We start from the raw sequence: 22883 nt of genomic DNA, 5'->3' as shown, positions 1-22883 counted from the left end.
CAACACACATATAAGTAACCATACTACTATTGTTTCAAAAAAACAAAACCATAATACTATACTATAGCAGTAAATATGTCAATAATGTTAAGAGAAGCAATAATAGCGCAGGGTAGACGATGGAGGGAGAAAAAAGAAGAATAAATATGTTAGAATTTCTTTAAAAATAAAATAAGTCTATGTTATAGTAGAAAATAAATCCTTGTAGGATAGATCAAGTGGTAGGAGTTGGGGGACATATGGGTTGGGTATGGGAGGTCTAGGGATCAATTCCTGACAGGTGCAATTTATCTTTCTGATGTACCAAAAAAAGAAAATAAATGAGCTAACATAAATAATTAATTTTTTTTTCAGCAAAAGGAAGCATCAAAATTAAGTTTGCTAATTGTGAAATGAAAACACATAGTGGAATTTGACTTTATAAACAAGTCAGTAAATTATATGAAGAAAGATTCAAATGATAAAGTGATGGTTCCTACCGAAAATGATGTGTAGCGAATGACAATCAATCTCAATCTGTTTGGTGTGCTCATGAAAGATTGAGTTACGAGTGATTTGTATTACACTCATATTATCACAATAAATAGGAATAAGAGTAGAGAGGGAGACACCAATAGAGTGAAGAAGCCAAAACGATTTACGCAGTAATTGGTGTCATGGCAAGACATTCAGCTTTCATAGAAGGTCGAGAAACATTTGTTTACTTCTTTATCTTCCAAAATATAAGAGAATCAACATTTGAGTAAGCACACAACTTCAATGAAGAAGATCAAGGAAATAGGAGGCTCTGAAAGTGAGTGTCCAAAAGATAACATAGAATGAGAAGAACATCCGCCCAATGAATTGTAGTAGGAGAAGAAACAAACAAACTAAAAACATGCACTGCACAAGCAATATCATGTCTACTAATAGTAAGATACATCAAGCTACCAAAAAGAGTACCATATAAAGTAGGGCGGGCTTGTTAAGAGACACTATATCATATGATATATATCAAGCATTCATATCAAGTGGGGGTGTTTTGTTAGAGTATAAGAGAGACGAGCTTGTACAAGAATAATGTCTATATATTAGATTGCGAAAGAAGATAACCTCGATGAGAGTATGCTTCCACTACTAAAAAAACGCGAATTACCGACAAATTTTAGCGACGGAAAAAAATCTGTCGCAATTAGCGACGGATAGACGTTTTGAAAATAAATATTCAATTTTAAAATTTAGCGACGGTTTTAGCGACGGATGTTTTCCCTCGCTGGTTTTCCGTCGCAAATTCCCTCGCTAATTTCATTTTATTATTTTATATTGTAAATTAGCGACGGTTTTGTACCGTCGCTGTTTACCTCCCGTCGCTATTTCCCTCGGTAAAGTTTGTAAGAAGTTAGCGACGGAATAATAACATAATTTCCGTCGCTAAATATATTGTTTTTAAAAATAAATTGTTTTCTCCAGGATTCGAACCTGGGTCTTGCTTGTCAAAGGGAATTACTTAGCCATTTGAACTACTTGATATTTTGTTTGTTATGCTTTGAAATAAATATATTTGACTTGATAAAGACTAATAGGTTAAAAGACACTTTACCAATCTCATTCTCGCTAGCACAGACAACTGAAGCAATCGATGGAAACCTCTCAACTGAAACCACCGTTCCTCACGCTCGCTAGCTCCACCATTGTCGTTCCCTTTCACCATAACCACCGTTCCTCACGCTCGCTAGATCCTCCGCCGGAGTCAGTGGTCGAATCCACAGTATGCGATGGTGAATGGGTTTCCCTTAGCGTGTCCGCCGCTCGTCGCTCGCAAACCGTCATCCTCCATCGCCAGTTAACAAGCTTAAGGGAAAAGTCTGAACCGTCATCCTCCATCACCAGAGCTTAAGGAGCAACAAAAGGTATGATCGATTTTTTAGGGTTTTTCACTTTAGTTTCTACTGAGTACTAGGGAGTGATAGGGTTTCTAAGAGTTTTTATTTGGGTGAACCAGGTTTTTGCCACTCTCTTATACTTGAATCTTGCATTGGAAAATGCTTTACATTTGGTTTCTGAGAGTGTGCTTTGCTTTGTTTGCTTGATGTTTTATTATGCTCGTTCTGTTTTAGCCTATTACAAGTGGAGCACTTGAATTGGGTTGATGAATGACTAAGATAACTCTTGAGCAATATTGGGTTGATGATAGCTAGATAGACACCTTGGTTCAATGCCTGATGATTATTATCATTTGTTTGCAACCAGTGTCACGTTCGAAATTCTTGTACATACCGGATGAGTATTACTTTAACTCCTTGTCCTGGGCAATCACTTGATTTTGTGGGAATTGGGATGGTTAAGCACAGTGCTACAATTGTTAACAACATCTGTTATGGGATTATAAATTTGTAATGATATTTATGGCTTGTCTATGGTGCTCTGCACATAGCTGTTTAAAGGTAGTCTTTAGTCCTCACATGTCAATGAACTAGACAGCTCTGGCTGGCTGCCTTGCTGCATTCTTGATTTTGTCCCATTTCATTGTCCTGGCTTTCATACATACATGGCTTAGATGTTCCTCATTAGAGTTGATTCTTGATTAGCAAGTGCAGGATAAATTTTTTCTCCTTTTGGATGTGTACTCATGCTGTAATGCTATTTTATTTTGTATCAGGCTATGAATTTCATTGGTTATGCATTTTTTCTTCAATTAGTGATAACTGGAATAATCAATTGCACAGTCATGCTTTCACTTCATTTTATTAAACCTTGAACCTCTGACCTCTCTCACTATTTAGATGTATGGTGGTTACCCTTCTGTTATATAACCTGGAACAAGCACTCCTTGCGTAAGTCTTCACTTTCAAGATTATTTGCACTGGTTCACTACCACGTACCACTTGTGAGGACTCTTCTTTTTGAAACAAATGGTCAACTGGGGATTGAGGATACAGTACAATTATAAATGACAATTAGGAATTCTATGGTGCAATGACAACTTCTCTACATTTTTAAACTAAGGAAATGTTGCTTGAACTGGTTATTTCCATAACTTTATGATCCCATACGCATATATTAGTGTTTAGAATGTTGATATGTACTTTAAGATTTTTTTATTTTTCTGCAGACTGTGCCAGCATCAAGCATCCCTGACGGATGGATGGGGTTGGATATTGGACCTGATTCCATCAAAACATTTGGTGAAGCATTGGACAAGACTCAGACCGTCATTTGGAATGGACCAATGGGTGTGTTTTAGTTTGATAAGTTTGCAGTAGGAACAGAGGTATGAATGATTTGGAATTTATGAAAAGTTCACCTTATAAATCATCCACCATTTCTGAACGTTCTTGCAAAATTGCTTCACTGTGAAGAACTGCTAATCATTTATCTGTTTTCTGAACCTGGTCCCTTCATAAGCATGACTTATATTTATGATTCAAGAGACTATTATTTTTAGCTGCATAATATAACCAGTTGATTTATGAATAGATCTTCAATCTTACAGCAACTTGGGTAATCTTTTATGGTTAACAAATTATGTATGACTTGGTATCAGAAAAATTATGTATAGAAGTTAACATATGGTATTGCTATACAAGGTTAAAAAAGAAGCATGATATGATCATTAAATCAAGATAGCTTGCTTAGAAGTTAACATATGGTATTGCTCTTCTTATCTTGCCATTCTGATTCAAGAGCATGCCATTCTGAACCTGTCTAGAACCTTATGTGCTATGAAACAACGGCTCAGTTTCAAGGGACAAATCAAAATTGAATTACTTCAGTTATGTCAAAGCAAACAATCAAATTTGTTCTCTTAGTAAATCAATTAGCAAAAATCATTCAATGGTTTGGCTTACGAAAAGCAATAACATTTAGCAGCTATGGATTGGCTAACCAAAGAAATAGTTTTCAATTGCAAATGTTCTCTTATGAATTGGCATATAAACTTTTAGCTTTCATTTTTTCACTTAAGTTTATTGATGTGAAGGCTTACCGGTTAGTTCTTCTTGTAGATGCTGTTGTTGCCATAACCAGAACACCAAGCCAAGAGGAACCAGTACAGCTTTTAATATCAAGGTTTTTTTACTCAATTTGTCACTAACTGTCTTCTTCTCAATTCAGTATGGTGAAAACTGTGATGAGGTTATTGTTATAATATGTTTTAACTATGCTGTATTATAGTTATTCTCAATTGTTATAATATGTTTTAACTATGCTGTATAATATGGTGAAAACTGTGATGAGGTTATTCTCAATTCAGTATGCTGTATTGTTATAATATAGTTATTAAGCCTATGCTGTATAATTATTAGAGTACAGAAGTGTAAGCCTATGCTGTTTTCAGAATATGAACTTGTTGTCATATTGTTAGGATGTGTTGCATTGAGTAAAGAAAGTATAGAGTTTCATTGACTGAATTAATACGTATTGATTGATTATTTTGTTTGTGTGTTAGAAGCATGGATGTGCCTGAAAATAGGAGATGGATGGATAATAGGTTGGATTGTGATAGGCATGTGACTGCAGAATTCATTATAGGAATTAATGATTTTATTAAGTATGCTTGTGAACAAGATCAATTTGTTGCCGGAGGTCAGAAAATCAGGTGCCCTTGTAAGAAATGCAAGTGCATGAGATTTCAAGAAACAGACTTGGTGAAAGTCCATCTATGTATGAAAGGTTTCATGACTAATTATTACCATTGGACAAATCATGGAGAACCTATTCCTCAAATGCCCCCAATGGTTGATGATCACTCTTACTACGGTAATAGTGGGCCAAGGGAAATGTATAATACTTATGAGCAGTTGGTGATGGATGCTGCTGGACCAGTAGTTGGTAACTATCTTGAGCAAGAGGACATGATGACCGAAGATCCTAACCCTGAAGCATCTCAATTCTTTAATTTGCTGAACGCCGCAAATTCTTCTCTGTGGGATGGTTGTGATAAATATTCTGTGCTGTCAGCTTCTCTAAAAGCCCTAAGTTTGAAGGCAGACTATGGTTTATCTGAGGGGTGCTTTAATGAATGGGTGCAATTTATGGGTGATGCAATGCCCGATGGTAATTGTATGCCTAAAAATTTATACCATACGAAGAAATCAGTTGCTGAACTAGGGCTAGCATGTGTGAAGATTGAATGTTGTCCGGGGGGTTGTATGTTGTATTATAAAGAAGATGAGATGCTGCAAAGTTGTAAGTTTTGTAAGGAGAAGCGATATAAAGAGGTAAAGAAACAAGGTAAGGTAAAGTTGGTGCCACTGAAAAATATGTGGTACTTCCCGCTTGTTCCAAGGCTACAACGATTGTATTCTTCAACACAAACAGCTAGTCAAATGAGATGGCATCATGAGCATCATAGGGAGCCAGATATCTTGTCTCATCCATCAGATGCAGAAGCTTGGATTCACTTTGATAAAGTCAAGGAGAACCTTTCTTATGCTAAGGAACCTCGAAACGTAAGATTAGGCTTATGTTCTGATGGCTTTACTCCATTTGACATATCGGGAAATAAATATTCTTCTTGGCCTGTGATTATTACTCCATATAATTTGCCACCATGGATGTGTATGAAAAGAGAGTTCATGTTCCTAACCATTATAATTCCTGGGCCTTCTGCTCCAAAAAAAAGTATTGATGTGTATTTGCGCCCCCTTATAGATGAACTGAAAATGTTGTGGGAGGATGGAGTTATGACTTATGATGTCTCCTTGAAGCAAAACTTTTTGATGAAGGCGGCTGTGATGTGGACAATCAATGACTTTCCTGCGTATGGTATGTTAAGTGGTTGGATGACAATGGGAAAACTTGCTTGCCCGGTTTGTATGGAGCGCTCTAAGGCATTTTCTCTTGCATATAGTCGGAAGGTCTCTTGGTTTGACTGTCATCGCCAATTTTTACCAGAAGATCATGAATACAGGACATGTAAGAAGAAATTTACAAAAGGTAAAGGTGAGACCTCAACTACTCCACGAAGGTTGACGGGTGAAGAAGTGTGGGAAAGAGTTAGACATTTACCGAGTGTGGAGGAATCAAAGGAAGATCATTCACAAGGATATGGGGTAGAGCATCATTGGACTAAACGAAGTATATTTTGGGAATTGCCATATTGGAAAACTCTTCTACTCCCACATAATATTGATGTAATGCACACTGAAAGAAATGTTTTTCTCAATATTTTGTACACTGTAATGGACACCAAAGGGAAAACAAAGGATACCTTCAAGTCTAGGAAGGACTTGGAAGAATATTGTATGCGTGGAGGTTTAGAAGTACAACAAACTGAGAATGGCAACTTTTTGAAACCAAAGGCACAATATGCATTAACCAAACAGCAAAGACTAAGTGTTTGAAAATGGGTTTCAGATCTTAAGCTTCCAGATGGTTATGTTTCCAATTTGGCCAGATGTGTTGATAGGAGTGAAGCAAAGTTGTCTGGCATGAAGAGTCACGATTGCCATGTATTCATGCAGCGGTTGCTTCCAATAGCATTCAAAGCTTTACCGAAGCCTATTTGGAACACACTTACTGAATTTTCCCAATTTTGGAGAGAAATTACTTCATCATTGTTGATGGAAAGTAAATTGCACATTATGGAGGAAAACATTCCAATAATTCTGTGCAAATTAGAGCAAATATTTCCCCCAAGTTTCTTTGACTCAATGGAACACCTCCCAATTCATTTGGCATATGAAGCAAGAGTCGGAGGTCCTGTCCAGTACAGATGGATGTATCCGTTTGAGAGGTTAGTGCATAATCATATCTTATCTCTTTGAAAGTCATTATTTCTTTTTCTCTAAGATCGATCTTCAATTTTCTTAATAGGTTTATACGAACATTAAAACAAAAGGTAACAAACAAGGCTCGTGTAGAAGGCTCAATTGCCAAAGCGTATTTGCTGGAAGAGATGTCTACATTTGCTTCATATTATTATCCTTCTGATGTTCCATCAAGGAGAACAAGGGTGCCACGGAATGATGGAGAAGGCTCATCTGAGAATCCGCCATTGTCTATTTTTAATCATCCAGGTCGTAGTTATGGAAAATGTATCACCTCTACCTTGAATGATAATGAAATGGAAGCTGGACATTTGTATATTTTGTTGAATTGTCCTGAGGTGGTACCTTACATCAAGTAAGTCATTCTAAAACACACTATGATACATCACTTTTATGTCAAGTTGTGTTTAACTGGTGTGTTGCTTATGTAGCATATACTCAGATCTTCTACGAGAACTAGATCCAGAGATAAATGATGAAGACTTGGACAAACAAATTTCCATGAGGTTTCCTACTTGGTTGAAATCATATGTATGTGAAACTATTACTAATCTCTTCAAAAGTTTAGTCTAGCATATCTTAGGTTGTATTAACAAAATGATATATGTTTTAGGTGCTTGAATCAAGAAATAAAATTGATGATGTGCTTTTGAAGAGTTTGGCATGGGGTCCTCTTAGAAATGTCAAGAAGTGGCGTAATTATATTATTAATGGATACAAGTTTGTCACAAAATCACAAAATGAAGGAATGAGTACGACAAATTATGGTGTATGTGTTAGATGTGGGGAAAATGATTCAGTGGGCAATGATTATTATGGGATGTTAATTGACATTGTTGAGTTGGAGTACACTGGTAGCCCTACTAAGAAGGTGGTTTTATTTCAGTGTGATTGGTTTGATCCTAGCCCTCAAGGAACAAGGATTGATGCTTATGGAAATGTTGAGATTAAAAAATCTAGGAGATACCCAAGTTATGATCCATTCATACTAGCTCAACAAGCAGAGCAAGTGTACTTTTCATCCTATCCTGAAGGGCAACAAATCTGGCTAGCTGTTATAAAAACCAAGGCGCGTAATGCCATTCAATTTTTGGGGAAAAATAAACCTGATGATGCTTATCAAGATGATGATGTACAAGAAATGCCCACAATGGTTGCAAATGACGATCTTGAGGAAATTCTTGTTGACATAGCTGATGAAGGAGAAGAATTACCATGGAACCAAATGGATTTGGAAGATTTAGAAGAAGATGAAGAAGAAATTGAATACTCAACAAGTAGTGAAGAAGAGGAAGAACTTATAGAAGAAGATGGGAATTCCGACTCTGACATGGAGTAGTCCCAAGTTTTTATGTCTTTCATGGCTTCTCTTTTATGTATTTCTAATGAACAATGTCATCTTTTATGTCTTCTCTTTTATGTGATTTTTTTTATGAACTTTATGTTCTCTTTTGTGTGTTTTCCCTTATGTATATTTTTATGAACAATGTGATATGTTGTGACATCTTGTGTATTTTCTGATATTTTTCCTAGTTGGTTATAATTTGATATGTATGTAGATGGAAGACAGTGGTGGTAGAGGTTTTGGTAGAGGAAGAAATACTAATAGAAGTCTTGGCAAAGGTAGGGGAAGAGGGAGAGGTAAAAGGAATAGTACTATGGCAGCACCACCTTCTATTGGGGAATCCACACTACCTTCCACTACCCATGCAACGCCTCCCCATTGTCAACCCACCGCAGATTCCACATCTAGTCATGATCCACTTGTTGGGCAATCCACACCACCTTCCACTACCCATTCAGCGGCTAGTCATGTTCCATCTGAGGATATTGGTAATCTTAGCGGTGATGGAAGAATGTTGATCCGTCCAGCTCCATCAAACGAGTAAGTTGTTACAATTTTGTCCTTATTTTTAGTAATAATCTTTATGTTTAAGATTTGACAAGTTGTTTAACTTTGTTTCATAGGTTTGAGCCGTCCGGTATTGTCCGCGAGATCATGACGATTATAAAAAGCAAGTTTGTAGGAAATTGGACAAGTTATGCAACAACAAATAAGTTTGATCCAGACTTGACTAACATGTGGTTTAATGAATTTAAGGTATGAATATATCATAGTAGGGATTTTGATCACAATCTGCCTTCATATTTGTTTTACCAAACTTCCTTCTTGGAATATTTGTTATGCAGAGGAAGTTTAGATGGCTACCTGAGCATGACATCCAAATCCGGAAGTCTTTTGACCACAAAGCATCTACTGGGCTAGGGGACTCACTGTATAGGGTGCGTATTAAGAGAGATAGTGGAACCTGGATTCCCGAGCAAAACCGTAAGGTGATGGAACAAAAATGGAAGGAAGACGCCGAATGGAAGAGAAAGGCAGCAATAAATTCTAATAATAGAAAGTCATCTAGTGGTCCCCTACATACAGGAGGATCCATTCCTTCATCTGAGCACTTTAGGAGATTAGTAAGTAACTCTTACCTTAATTTTTTTTTTGAGACAAATAGTGTCTCTTGGATATGTGCGATAAGTTACAAGTTTACATTTTTTATGCAGGAAAAATCGAGTGAAAAGAAACCTGATAATTGGGAATTATTTGAAATCACTCACAAACTCAAAAATGATCCCACAAAATGGGTTTCCCCAGTAGCAGAGAAGATTGCGGTAAGTTACTATATCTTTGTTCTTTAATTAGCCATCTTTATCTAACATTTTGTGGGCTGCAATTATATGTTATAAGTTGCTGCAATTTTTGTGTTCCCTGCCTGTTTTTGGTCTAGCTACTGTTAGTTTTGCACAGCCCTTTATAGGTGCAAAAATAGCTGCATGTATTTGACAGGAAAATTGTTTGTCATCCAAAACATGGCTGAGATGTTAATATCTAAACATGGCTGAGATTTTTCTAGTTGTCCTACTGCTGTAGTTTTCAGTTTTCATGATGTCTAATATCTAAATCTTATGTGAAGGTTGATTTTGAAACACAAATTGCTGCAAGAGACTCACAGGAGAATGAAGATGGTGCCCACAAAAAATCAAATGATGAAATCTACTTGGAGGTTGTTGGGGGTGCGAACAAGAAGGGGCGGATTTATGGATTAGGTGCAGAGGCTGTAAAGTTCAAACGTTATAAGGCCACGTCATCTCATGGCGTCTCACCCTCAGAGTATGAGACAATGAGAAATCTTGTTTCTACTTTAACAGAGGAGAACAAGAAGCTAAAGGGAAAAATGGAGACATATGATGAAAAATTTGCAAACTTGGACAGATTCTTGGAGAGCTTTCCTCAAAGCATGGCTTCACGCTCTGTTGAACAATCACCTACAAATCAGCATAACATAGATGATGAAGAATTAGAGGATGATTTGGATGGCATTTGATTTAGATGAATATATGTATTTGATACTATGTTTTTAATTATACTTGACATTTTACCATGACTATGTATGGATTAACTACTATGGTTATGTAGGTTGATGAACATCATCTTAAATATGAAACTTCAAATCAATAGTATATTTTGAATTACTTCTATTTGGGGAAAATATTCAAATTGAATTGTTATTGCACAGGGAAAAAAAACTGCTAAAAAAAAAAATTTGTCATTTACACAGTGGGAAATTAGCGACGGATTTTGTCCCTCTCTAACATTTATAAATTAGAGAGGGGACTTTACAGGACGTTAGCGACGGAAAGCTACGTTCCGTCTTAAATAGCGACGGAACAATCCGTCGCAAATAGCGACGTCATATATATTCCGTCGTAAATAGCGACGTCATATATATTCCGTCGTAAATAGCGACGGAACTATCCGTCGCTAAAAGCGACGGAAACATGCGTTAATCATGTAAACACATTAGCGACGGAAAAGTGATACGTTTGCGACGGTATATTTCCGTCGCTAATAGCGACGGATATCATATTCCGTAGTTAATTGTTTAGCTACGTCCTTTTACACGGCGGATGCAGGTCCGTCGCTAAATGATTAGCGACGGATTTTTGCTTATTTAGCGACGGATTTTGCCCGTCGCTAAATAGCTTTTTTTTTAGTAGTGTTCCAATCCCCAAAAAGTACTTAATGTACCCAAAAAAATTTCTAAAATTTATAGTTAACTGAAGTTTCAGCTTTGTAATCGCATCAACATTATTCTCGGTAATAATCGCGTCATTAACATATAGAGAGAACAAAGTAAGACCCTAACTAAAGCACCTGATCAATAAGGTAGAGTCATGGGGGCTTGAGTGGAAGTTAGAGGATTCAATCACAATAGAGAACTTCTCAAACTAAGCATGAGGAGGTTGTTTAAGCCGCGGCATAGAATCTTCTTCAATTTACAAGCTTGTTTCGTTCCTCACTTTTTTCGGATAATTACAGTAGATATGTGTGGACTGCAATCGGCTGAAATTCATGTCTAAGGTGCAAATTTATTCTTTGGTAATTTATTGCTATGGCTAAAAACCAATTTGATACAAAGTACAAATTCATATATGTTGCTTTCCATGCAACTTATATCATAAATGAGGCCTCTTATTCAATTTTAAATTATAAGATACGTATTATAAGGGTTATATTTTTTAACTTTAACTTATTTTTAATGTGGTAATAGTTTATTAGTGGATAATAACAAGATAATTGTATTGGTTATACCTAAAGATTACTCCAAATCAAAATGAAAATTTAGAATGCATTCGTATTTGTCATCTCACCTAAGTCAATATTAGTAAGTTATTGACCTTTGTTTCTCACCTGACAAACAATTCGGATCACCACAAGACTATTTCCCCAAATTACACACTTTTCTCTATCCTCCTGAAATATTGAGTAACCCCCCATAAAAAAACATCCTAGGAGACAAACAAGCAATTTTTTCCTGTCTTTTTTTTTGCTTCTGGTTATTCATCATTGTTGGGTTTTGTGAGACACAATCTGTTATTGCTTTTTTAGGTTTCACTAATAACCCTTCAAAAGGTTTTTGCATTGTTGTCTTTCTGTTGGGGGGTTTCTTTCTTTTGGTGCATTTGATCACCATTGTTGTTATTATTCCCTGTGAGTGTTAATTACATGAGTTAAACACCTTGTCTGTCAATTGGAGCTGTTTCAAGTTCCAAGAAGATGGGGTTTGATGATGAAAAGAAGGCAGGGGAAGAAAATGAAGAACATCATCATCGTAGAAGTGAATCTGAGCCACCTTTGAGCAGGCATGCGAGTGAGTCTTCAATCTATGCAACTGAGGATGATGATGATGAAGTTGCATCTAGAATACAACTGGGTCCTCAGTGCACCCTTAAAGAACACCTTGAGAAAGATAAGGTTTGTACATGTCGTATGGAATTAATGATGTCATGTTTCTTACATTCTTCCTTATTAATTCTCTGTTCTGTTCTGTTTTTTTATATGTTGGATTCTGGGATTGAAGGATGATGAGAGTTTAAGGAGATGGAAAGAACAACTCCTTGGGAGTGTGGATGTAAACAATGTTGCAGGTAAATACACACATCCTTAAATCATTTTCTTACAGGGTAACATGTTTGGTTCTACCAGGAAAAACTCTAAAATCACTTCTGGTTCTGGTTAGAAGCTATAAGTTTTAGCTTTTGAATAAGTGTGTAAAACTAAACATGCTATGAATCAACTATGTATTTGCGTGTTCAGATTAGCGTTGTCATGATTAATTTTGGATATAATTTATTTTAGTAATGTTGATTTTGATAAAAGTCACATGAAAGTGTTGTTATTTATGTTCGCATACATTATGATAAAAGTGATTTCTATATGGTAATGTTGCTAAATCGAGTTATGAAATGTCACATTTGATTATGTCAAGCTCAAAAGCTACTCTCTAGCTTCTCCACAGAATTGATTTTGGGACTAAAATAAATGCTCCAAATCATTTGCCTAACCAATATATAACTACTAACTACTCAAAAGTTATATATAATTGATTATGGTCATGAAATTGATTTATGCCAAACACATGTAAATTTGCATTATTATTTATTTCCAAAGAATAGAAGGTTTTGATGCTCCCATGCTGCTTATATATATATATATATATATATATATATATATATATATATATATATATATATTTAATGCATGTTCTCTTTTCGGTTAATGTATCAGTTAACTTATGTTAGTGTTTCTTAATTTCCAGAAACGCTAGATCCTGAAGTGAAAATTACTAGCTTATCTATCATCTCTCCTGATAGAGGTGACATTGTTCTTCCTGTTCCTGAAAGTGGAAACCCAAAGGGTTTATGGTTCACTCTTAAAGAAGGCAGCCATTACTGTTTGAAATTCACCTTTGTAGTGAGTAATAATATTGTCTCAGGCTTGAAATACACCAATACTGTTTGGAAGACCGGTGTTAAGGGTAAGCTTTTTATGCCTTACTTCTCCACCAATATTCTAATTATAGCATGTTTAAATCAGCTTCTCTTTATTAGAATCAATTATGTAAGTCAGAAGTTATTTACAGAAACTTCTCCTTAGAATTAATTCCGGCTAACCATCCAAACACTTAATATGCAAGATTGCAAACGCCTTGAAACATTCTCTTACAACAAGTCTCGTAATTTCAGTGGACAGCTCAAAAGAGATGCTTGGAACTTTCAGCCCTCAGACAGAGCCTTACACACATGAGATGGCAGAAGAAACCACGCCCTCTGGGATATTTGCAAGAGGAGCATACTCTGCAAGATCAAAGGTAGGTAATATTACCATTTAGATCATGAATTATAAACACATGCATCTTTGTTTATTATGTAAAGACATGTTGGTGAGATTTGAGAATAACATTTCTGTTCTGTTTTTTTTTTCCTTATATGATACTGAATTAATGATACAATAAACCATATATTTTTTCTTTTTTCTTTTGCAGTTTCTTGATGATGACAACAAATGCTACTTGGAGATCAACTATACTTTTGATATCAGGAAGGATTGGGCTTGAACATTGATTGCAATCTTCTCTTCCCAACCTGCAATTGCTGTAGTAACTCTCCTTCATTTAGTCAAATACATGTTAATTTCTATTTGATGATTTAAGAAATCCAAATGTCCTTGATACTAAATTCCTGCTTGTACCGTCAAAAAAAAAATCCTGCTTGTACCATTTTATTTTATTTTTTTACTAGAAGAGACAAACTCACACAGGACTATTTATTTAGTACTTTTATCCATAAAATTACCATTAGTAGTTACTTTTTCAGATGCTTTTTTTCTAGAAAAAGTTGAGATAAAAATTTCCTTCTAATGCCATTAGTAGTTAATATTTTCTAATAATTTTTGTTGAACTTACTTATTAAAATTGAATATATCACCTTTTCTTTCTAACTTTATTTTAGTCCCATTGTGTAGAAAACACATCTAAACTTGGAAAACCTGGCCCAATGTGTTAGATTTGGATAGTTGCATAAGCCTACTCAATTTAGTGAAGCTTGACCACTAGGCCCATGTGAGTCTTGAACGTGCCCTAGCTTGATGACTCTCATCTCAGTCTCCTCCACCTTGGCTGCTTTATTGTAATTGCCAATTGGCATCTAACTGTTTATATCTAAACTTGATGGACATCAACCTTTCAAAAGAGTTTTTAAGATGATTTTTCCAAAAGCTGATTCTAGTTATTGTACTTAGATGGCTGATTGAAATGATGAGTAATGAACTGAACCATAAGCAATAGTTTTAAGCTAATTTGATAAGGTTATGAAAATGAGCTTGAAAATTTCTATAGGTAGATTATAAGCTATTTCATGAGCTTAACCAAAACACATTATTTATAGTATTTATAGTATAAGATAAATTCACATAAGCTCTTTTTAACACACCTCTTATAACTAAGTGAGCTGACATGGTGGTTCGACACTTCATCTTTTAAACAGGTAGTTAGGGGTTTGATTCTCAACTATTGTGAATGAAAAAAATTCTTTGGCCGCTCCCTACAACATGCGCTGACCGCAGGGCGGGTAATTAGTCTCACAGCTTCAGAATGTGAGAATAGCTTGATTAAAAAAATGCACCTCTTATTACAATATTATAGAAACAATTTTGGGTGTACTTGTTTTAAATTTTGATGGAATTAATTTTACATAAGCTATTTTCAAATAATTTTTATGTATAAGAATAATATTTTAAAAATGAGTTTGAAAATTGCATTTTATTTTGTAAGGTAGAATAAAAACAACTTCAAATCAATGTGAATTGTTGTTGGCTTCAGCATGCTGAATAGCGGTTGTAAGATGCTTCCACTCAGTGCAACATAGCTTCCCTGAATTGCTGTATTTAGTTTTCTTTTCCATTTTCCTTGGGAAATTATGATGAAATCCTTGATGGCTTGAAAGTTGAAAGGCAATATCACTCCGTCTCCGCGCATGTTGGGATGCACAGTAAAAAAAAACCACCGCGATCCGGAGCTCCGCCAGCTGACGTGGCCCTTGCCACGTCAATTAATGGGCTCGCTGGAATTTTTTTCTTTTTTCATTAAAAAATAAAAATATTACACACTATTTTTTTTTTTTGAAACTTAAGACACCCTAATTAAACACCCTAAATCTAATTTCAAAAAAAATCAATAAATCTTCTATATTTAAATCATAAATTCTTGATCTTCTTCCTAAAAAAAAAATTCTAAACTGTAAAACACTCAGAAATTAACTGAGCAACACATAATAATACTCAACAAATAACATGCCCTGATCTCCAAACCAAGAGCATCATGAAAGGAACCCGAGAAGAGAAAGGAGTGGCGCACAAACCCAATCCCCTACCCCAGCAGCAAGATTCAGAGAGAGAGAGAGAGTGGATCTAGATTTCTCGGTCGCGAAAACGCGAGCTCGAGAAACAGATCTCAGAGCGGAATCGTTGTCGGCGCCGAAGATCTTGTTGTGGCAAATCTCTGTGGCGGGGGTTAAGGTAAGGAGGTCGTAGACGACGATGGAGTTGGAGTTTCTGCGGCTGGACTCGAAGCTGACGAACATTTGCTTCGGCGAGGAATTGATGGCTTGGACGGTCGATCCTGATTTGGTGACGTTTTCTCACTTTAAGGTTTCCCTGACATGGCCCTTCTTGGCGAGCGTGTGGAGGAGGATGAAGTGGGGTATCGAGAGTGTGGGTAGAAGGGTTGCGGTTGTTAACCCAGTTGAAGAACTCGAGGGAGAGAACGTGGTCGTTTTTGAGGTTAAGGAGGATGTGTTTGACTCTGAAGGGTGTGAGAGAGGTTGATAGAGGATGGGGGTTTTCCAAGTTAGAGTGAATCAGGTGAGTGAGCGACGTTCACGAAATCATTCATTTGAAGATGGTGGCAGGATGTTTAGGAAAATGAAGAACCTGATTAATCTGGGTTTTGTGGGTGAAAGGATGAAGATGATGATAAAGGCTATGTTTGGCATGTTTAGCTGATAAGCTAGCTGAAAGCTGAAAAGCTAGCTGAAAGCTTATAAGCTAGCTGATAGCTGAAAGCTGATAGCTGATAAGCTAGCTGAAAGCTGATAGCTGAAAGCTGAAAAGCTACATGATTAAAACAAAAGTGTTTGGAAAAACTAGCTGTTAAACAAGCTGAAATTGTAAAATGACATAAAAGGACATACTTGTATAATTATTTTTATATTTAACATTACTTTATTTTCACATTAATATCTATATGATATTAATATTAAAATTAATATCACTTTAAATATTTTTATTAACTCAAGTTATTTATCATCTTAATATAATATTTTTAATACTTGTGGTGCGCAACGGTGTGGCGGGAACTACATACGTAAGTGTGATGAAAAATAGGTTTAGTGTTTTTATAAATATATAAGGGTATTGGTAGAATTTTAATAAATTAGTAAGGATAAAAATGAGAATAAATTTAATAAGCTATAAGCTTTAAGCTATAAGCTACCTGAGATAGCTTATAGCTTAAAGCTTTAAGCTACTGAAATAAGCTTTTTCACCAAACACTTTTAAAGAGCTTTTAAGCTAGTTAAATAAGCTTTAATCTAGTCAAATAAGGTATAAGCTAGCTGAAATGACATGCCAAACATAGCCAAAGATTCTTTGAAGAAGATAAATATTCATCATTTTCTGGAGTTTTGTTTTTTAATTATTTTTTTATTAATTTAGGGTGTTTAATTAGCGTGTCTTAATATTTTTATTTTTTAATGGAAAAAAGAAAAAAATCCAGCGAGACTCATTAATTGACGTGGCAAGGGCCACATCAGCTGGCGGAGCTCCGGCGTTGACCCAACCGACCGGAAGGACCAAAACCATCATTTTACCAAAAATTAGGGACCAATCCCCACCTTTACTCCGGCGAGGGACTAAAGTCATATTTATGACAAAGGTTGGGACCAAAAACTGGATTAAGCCTCTTAAAAATTAAGAAAATTTGTTTTTATTCATGGTAATTTTAGCTACAATACAATGTGATTTTTTACATGAATTCAAACACACTCATTACAGTAATGTGCATTCACCTACCTGGAAAGGACGCGTAAAAGATTGGAAGACCCACGAAATCAAACCTGTTGTAGAATCAGCCTGATAGTGCTATCCTAGCTGCCAGTCACATTGAAAGTAATCCCTCATCTTCTCATTTCTAGAATTACTGTGCTAGTCTTCCTAGCCACAAACAAACATGACTTCAATTGTTTATTTTTTATTGGTATATAAGACAACAATAAAAAGACTAGCTATGTTTATTCTTTACCGAAAGTGAGTACTAACGCCAATTTATACTAGTGTTGAACTAAAATAAACTATGGAAAAACTTGAACCATGTCACAACAAAATGTTCATTAAAGATTGTGACCTCAGCCTCTTGTACCATTCCACATTGGCTTGAAGACTGTATTTGGGTACCATTTAATTGCAATGTGAATAAACTTTTATCTCTCAAGCCCAGCCAAGAAGAGTTCTGTATTTGTACCCATTAGATATACAGTGAAGTTCTATGGCTTCCCCTTCAATAAGTTGAATATTTTATTTTTACCCTTTTCTTACTTCCCATCTCTGCTTATCTTTGAATTGGATAACTTTTGCTTTAATTTCACGGAGGAACTACTTCCTTTTGTTTATTTTGGCATTTTGATGTTGTCATGTGCGTTGGAATGGAATAATTTAAAAAGAAAACTTGTTTAACGAGATTAATGTGTGCATTGATCTGACAGATTAAGCCATTGACACTGCCGTTGCACCTAATCATGGAACAAGACAAAGGCTATTAAACCGTTGGTTAAACATAATTAAGCGTTGTTGGTGCAAACAATTAATTTGCTTTTGTCACTAATCTATAATTAGCCTAACCATTTCTGCTTGATTTGACCGCATATGTCCGAACAAACTTGTCATTTTTACCACTTGTCATTGTTTGAACTTTGAATTACTGTCCCCCATTAACTTGATTTTTTGACATTGTTTTCCATATTTCACTAACCAAGCCAGATATGAGATATGATTAGAGAAACTTGCTATTCTATATATTATCACTTTTTTTTCATTCTCCATTTGAAGCAGAAAGGAAAACTTACCTTGTTAATTTGTGAAACATAAAATAATACTTTGAGTATAAATTCCGGAATATCTCTCAATTTATTTACAAGTTAAATAATTAGTTAATGACCTACAATTTTATGAGTACATTAATAAGTCTAAAATCATAGATTTATAAAAAAAAATTAAGTTATAACTTTCTCGCTTGATACTTTTTAAAAAAATTATATTAGTTGAATGATTTTAACTTGTTAAGTATTTGAATAGTTTTTTTTGTATTTTTAATTAGTTCTTTTTATTATAGAAGATACATTTTGATTTTCTAGAAAAAAATCTAAATAGTAAAAGTAATATTTTGGTTAACTAAATTGTGGGTAGTGGTTATACGTACGAACATATAAGTATCCAAAGGGTATGTGGATGAGATTTAAAGTTGTTACCCCACTCAAGTATGACTGGTAAGAGTACTTTTTAACAATGGAATTCTCACACTGATAGCTCCACACACCGGATGGAGTTTGACTTTGGGATCCAAGTTTGGAACTAAGTATGTGTGTGTTTGGTTTCAAATCTAGAGAGGCCAAACGTGGATCCAGAAATCCAAAAGCAACTATTTCTTGCTTCTGTAAACGTGGATCGGGACCAAACGTGGATCCTGAATGGGTTTTCCAAACACACACATAATCTTCTTTTGTAAAATTTTGTTAGCAAATCACGCAATGACTCATTTTTTGTTTCAATCTTCCTAGTGTATGATAAGTTTTTAGCAATTCTTTGGTGTCATGAAGTGATGGAATTGTTGAAAGTTCAATCTAGTGTATGATCAACTGAGTTGAAAGTTCATCCCATCCTCTGATGGAATTATGAGGGGGCGATTGAACCATTGAAGAATTGTTTTCCTCAAAGTCGATGGAAATGTCCATCATATCGAAGCATCATAAGCTCCCATGAAGGACACAAAAGTGATGAATGCATCCAAGTTCTCTATCAAACCAGTCTCGAAGTAAGTGAAAATTGTGGGACTATTCTCATCAACTAATGGATAATAATCCATAATCAATTGCGAAAATGGATGTTATTCCAATCCCTAATGCAACATCACGGTTCTAGATAATATATGTCTGCTTGGATGGTTGCAAAAGATGATTCAAGGCTGGTTGTCGACTATTGATGGGTCTTCATGCCTGCTTCCTTAAAAGGGTACTTTGGTGGGCAGTTGTTGTATGCAACAACACAAGATGCAAATAATCATATCTATGTGGTTGCTTATGTCATTGTAGATGTGGAGAATATGGATAGCTGGAAGTGGTTTTCACACTTCTCGACAAGGATTTTGGAGATTACAAACAACATGGTTTGAACTTCATCTCAAACATGCAGAAGGTATAAAATATCTAATTTGGTTTAATTCGAATAGTTAAAGGATATTTTTATTGTGTTTATAAACTCTTTGAATGGACCAAATTGAAATAAGTTATCTACTAATGACTAATTTGAGACATCATTTATTTCATTTATAGGATTGATCTCGGATATACATAAAGTAATGTCCAGAGTTGCCCATAGGTATTGTGTTATGCACCTATGAAAAAATTTCATTAAATAGTGGAAGGACAAAGATACAAGGCATGAAGTATGAGCGTGTTTAAGGTCAACTACAATTTTACAATTCAAACTGATGGGTAAAACATTATAGGGAAGTGATTATTAGGCAAGTAGGATGTCAAGTTGGTGTCCAAATGTCAATTAGCTGACTACAACAACGCATCTATTAAGTTTAATTGATGTTTAGAGACTAAGAGACTAACTAGATTGACATTTTATATGAAGTTATTTCCTTTTTTCATGAACCAACCCATGAGCACACCATATTGGGACCACAATGCATATAGCCATATACTTACTCAATAAACCGCATTACAAGAATAGAATTTATTTCTTTCCCTCTTCTCAATTTTTTGATTATCAAAATGAAATCAATGGTACACATTGCCCTATCAGTGCACTAGTTGTTGGGACAACGTTCATTTTTCTTGATCAAAATAATTAAAGAAATAACCTAAAAAAACCAGCTGATAATATGTAGGGATAGTAGATGATAAATTGGGAAGAAAGAAAGAGATGAAGGAAAAAATGGTGGGGTAGAGTGCAAGGTTGGTCTGTGAATGAACATGATGAGTTAAATAAGTGATTATTATTAGTTGAAGTGGAAATGCCACCATACAATTCAATTCAATAGAATCAGATCGAGAAACATTGTTTCCATTAAAGTATTATATGTCTTCACGAAAGAACAAATCTAAAGTTAGAAGCATCTCTGTGCTGTAGCCATCAATCCTTCTTCCACTTCCAGCTGGTACCTTTTACCTCCATACCATATTTCATCTTTATATACCCTCTCTCTCACTTTCTCTCCTTCCATTCTCATTCTTCACATTCTCCTCTTCTCTCTCTCTCTCTCTCTGAATTCCTTCTGTTCAGGTTTGTTCTCTTCAACCTCATTCTCATGCATCTCTTTGCTTTCTTGTTTAGCTACTTTTGTTGTGGAATGTGGATGTCACCCCATTATGGTTTTAGTGAAAAGTTGTAGTTGTTCGTTCTTGCTTTTTCACATCTGAATGTCATTTTTGTTTAGATCAGCTTGTCTAGATCTGAGTCATTTCATTCTGGGGTTGATGTGGAGTGTGTCATTGTGTACTTGACTGGTCTACATTTGACTTGAGTTTATGGAGAACATGAAAACTTTATAGGGAATGTGAACTAGTAACTGATTCAATTGGCATTGTGAGTGGTGATTTAAAAAAAAAATCAAATTTTTAAACATTCACCACACTGTCTGATCTCGAGTTTAGCATTTTGGAATTTGGGTCTGGTCTTCTGGAACTCTGCAAATTGTTACTATAAATTTATTATCTTTCACTCTCTCTTACTCTTGCTTCAAAGTTAGTACATTTCAAGTGTTCTTTGCTTCCATAAAACTGACAATGTGTTCATATGATGCTCCGATCTGCAATTGCTTCAGCTTACTTTGGTTCAATTCACATTCCTAGATCTTACATTATGCATTACAAATACTGTTCAATTTTTTCTTCCTCTTTTCTTAGTTCATGTTAACTGTTGTAAGATCTGATTTCAGCCATTTTGTTAGTTGCTGTAGATGTATGTCCATGATTATTTGTAGACAAATCTCCAGTGTATATGTAAAGAAGGGATAATTATTTGTGTATTTAACTATTACTTGAGATAATTAGCATGTTTGATTTGACTATCAAATGCTCTAGAATCACTATTGATTAGAAGCTACAAGTTTTAGCTTTTGAGTAACTGTGCATTAGGATTCTAAGCAAATCATGAAACTGAACGTGCGCTGGAGATTATTTCTGCTCTTTTCTTTATCGTTGTGCATTATCAAACTTACTACAACCTATATGGTACCAGCATGTTTGGATCAACTTATTTTTTTCCCCGGAATTAATTATGACGTTTAGAAGCCTTCTTCTCATAATTAATTTTGGATTTAGAATCAAATGTAAAAGAATTTCTAAACATTTCATACAGTTTGTTGAGATCTAACATTTTGGAGTTAATTTCTTGTAGGAATTTGGAGAGATCACTTGTGATACTGCAAGGTAAGATAAAAAACTTTTGGACAAGGAAGAAAATATGGAGTTTTCCATGATTTTCATTCTCAGCAACACTCTGCTGCTTCTCAGTTCATCAGCATTTGCCAAAACTGTTAGCCCTCCCTCTCCCCCTCTGAGCCCGACTCCGGCTCCCGCCCCAGCACCGGATTTCGTTAACCTCACTGAGTTACTCGCGGTTGCTGGTCCCTTCCACACCTTCCTTGAATACCTCGAGTCCACAAAAGTGATTGACACTTTCCAAAACCAAGCCAACAACACTGAAGAAGGAATCACCATCTTTGTGCCAAAAGATAGTTCCTTCTCAGCTCTGAAGAAACCTTCCCTGTCCAAACTCACCAGTGACCAGTTAAAGCAAGTGATCCTCTTCCATGCCTTGCCAAAATACTACTCTCTTGCTGACTTCAAAAACCTTAGCCAAACTGGTTCCACTCCCACATTTGCTGGTGGAAGTTACTCCTTGAATTTCACTGATGATTCTGGAACTGTGCATATCAATTCAGGATGGTCAAAGACCAAGGTTACTAGTGCTGTTCATTCCACAGATCCTGTTGCAATATATGAGGTTGGTAAGGTTCTCCTTCCTGAGGCCGTTTTTGGCACTGATATTCCTCCAACACCTGCTCCTGCACCAGCTCCTGAAATTGCACCAGCTGCAGATTCTCCAATTGAAAAAAGTGCTGACAGCAAAGCATCTTCTCCATCATCACCTGATGGTTCATCTTCTTACAAGATCCTCAGCTATGGAATCTGGGGCAACCTTGTCCTTGCAACTTTTGGTGTGCTGGCTATGTTGTAATGGGGAATGAATGATCTATTGAATATTTAATTTAGATTTATGGTGATGTATCTACTACATTTGGTGCTATTTGCTTTGATCTGAATCCATTTTTTCTGAACATAAAGTGTTATTCAATATATGTATGAGAAAGTGATTTCTATTACACCACTTTTTGTTGTGTTTTTATTTTGAATCTAATACCATGTGATTGTCAAGTTACATTATGCAGCAACAGT

At 35.5% G+C, this 22883-nt stretch overlaps 4 protein-coding genes across 4 annotated transcripts; all 4 read left to right on the top strand.

Annotated features, from left to right (window-relative positions):
- The first annotated feature begins 2988 nt into the window (after nucleotides 1-2988).
- On the top strand, nucleotides 2989-8088 carry LOC130732168 (uncharacterized). The gene is made up of 8 exons (XM_057584275.1): nucleotides 2989-3003; nucleotides 3092-3212; nucleotides 3924-4047; nucleotides 4427-6222; nucleotides 6337-6715; nucleotides 6796-7104; nucleotides 7181-7280; nucleotides 7363-8088. The coding sequence occupies exons 1-8, from the start codon at nucleotides 2989-2991 to the stop codon at nucleotides 8086-8088; spliced, it is 3570 nt and encodes a 1189-aa protein (XP_057440258.1).
- Nucleotides 8089-8308: 220 nt separating this feature from the next.
- Nucleotides 8309-10129, top strand: LOC130732151 (uncharacterized). Its single transcript, XM_057584263.1, has 5 exons — nucleotides 8309-8634; nucleotides 8718-8850; nucleotides 8940-9218; nucleotides 9309-9416; nucleotides 9719-10129. The coding sequence occupies exons 1-5, from the start codon at nucleotides 8309-8311 to the stop codon at nucleotides 10127-10129; spliced, it is 1257 nt and encodes a 418-aa protein (XP_057440246.1).
- Nucleotides 10130-11618: 1489 nt separating this feature from the next.
- On the top strand, nucleotides 11619-13968 carry LOC130731481 (rho GDP-dissociation inhibitor 1). The gene is made up of 5 exons (XM_057583797.1): nucleotides 11619-12060; nucleotides 12167-12233; nucleotides 12905-13123; nucleotides 13332-13456; nucleotides 13631-13968. Exons 1-5 carry the CDS (start codon nucleotides 11863-11865, stop codon nucleotides 13700-13702), a joined length of 681 nt encoding a protein of 226 aa, XP_057439780.1. The 5' UTR covers nucleotides 11619-11862; the 3' UTR covers nucleotides 13703-13968.
- A 6579-nt stretch (nucleotides 13969-20547) lies between these two features.
- Nucleotides 20548-22810, top strand: LOC130732883 (fasciclin-like arabinogalactan protein 7). The gene is made up of 2 exons (XM_057584884.1): nucleotides 20548-20706; nucleotides 21823-22810. The coding sequence occupies exon 2, from the start codon at nucleotides 21889-21891 to the stop codon at nucleotides 22663-22665; it is 777 nt and encodes a 258-aa protein (XP_057440867.1). The 5' UTR covers nucleotides 20548-20706; nucleotides 21823-21888; the 3' UTR covers nucleotides 22666-22810.
- The last annotated feature ends 73 nt before the right edge of the window (nucleotides 22811-22883 follow it).

Source organism: Lotus japonicus, chromosome 1, assembly GCF_012489685.1.
Source record: "Lotus japonicus ecotype B-129 chromosome 1, LjGifu_v1.2".
In the NCBI taxonomy this organism is placed as follows: domain Eukaryota; kingdom Viridiplantae; phylum Streptophyta; class Magnoliopsida; order Fabales; family Fabaceae; genus Lotus; species Lotus japonicus.
This window is presented reverse-complemented; position numbering and strand designations above follow the sequence as displayed.

Bases quoted from the DNA above. Each gene is read 5' to 3' on its own strand.
- LOC130732883 (XM_057584884.1), top strand. From the start codon at position 21,889: ATGGAGTTTTCCATGATTTTCATTCTCAGCAACACTCTGCTGCTTCTC.
- LOC130731481 (XM_057583797.1), top strand. From the start codon at position 11,863: ATGGGGTTTGATGATGAAAAGAAGGCAGGGGAAGAAAATGAAGAACAT. The intron at 12,234-12,904 runs GTAAATACACAC...CTTAATTTCCAG, and splicing joins GGATGTAAACAATGTTGCAG to AAACGCTAGATCCTGAAGTG. The intron at 13,457-13,630 runs GTAGGTAATATT...TTTCTTTTGCAG, and splicing joins CATACTCTGCAAGATCAAAG to TTTCTTGATGATGACAACAA.
- LOC130732151 (XM_057584263.1), top strand. From the start codon at position 8,309: ATGGAAGACAGTGGTGGTAGAGGTTTTGGTAGAGGAAGAAATACTAAT. The intron at 8,635-8,717 runs GTAAGTTGTTAC...TTTGTTTCATAG, and splicing joins CGTCCAGCTCCATCAAACGA to GTTTGAGCCGTCCGGTATTG. The intron at 9,417-9,718 runs GTAAGTTACTAT...TCTTATGTGAAG, and splicing joins CAGTAGCAGAGAAGATTGCG to GTTGATTTTGAAACACAAAT.
- LOC130732168 (XM_057584275.1), top strand. The intron at 3,213-3,923 runs GTGTGTTTTAGT...ATAAACTTTTAG, and splicing joins CATTTGGAATGGACCAATGG to CTTTCATTTTTTCACTTAAG. The intron at 7,105-7,180 runs GTAAGTCATTCT...TTGCTTATGTAG, and splicing joins GAGGTGGTACCTTACATCAA to CATATACTCAGATCTTCTAC.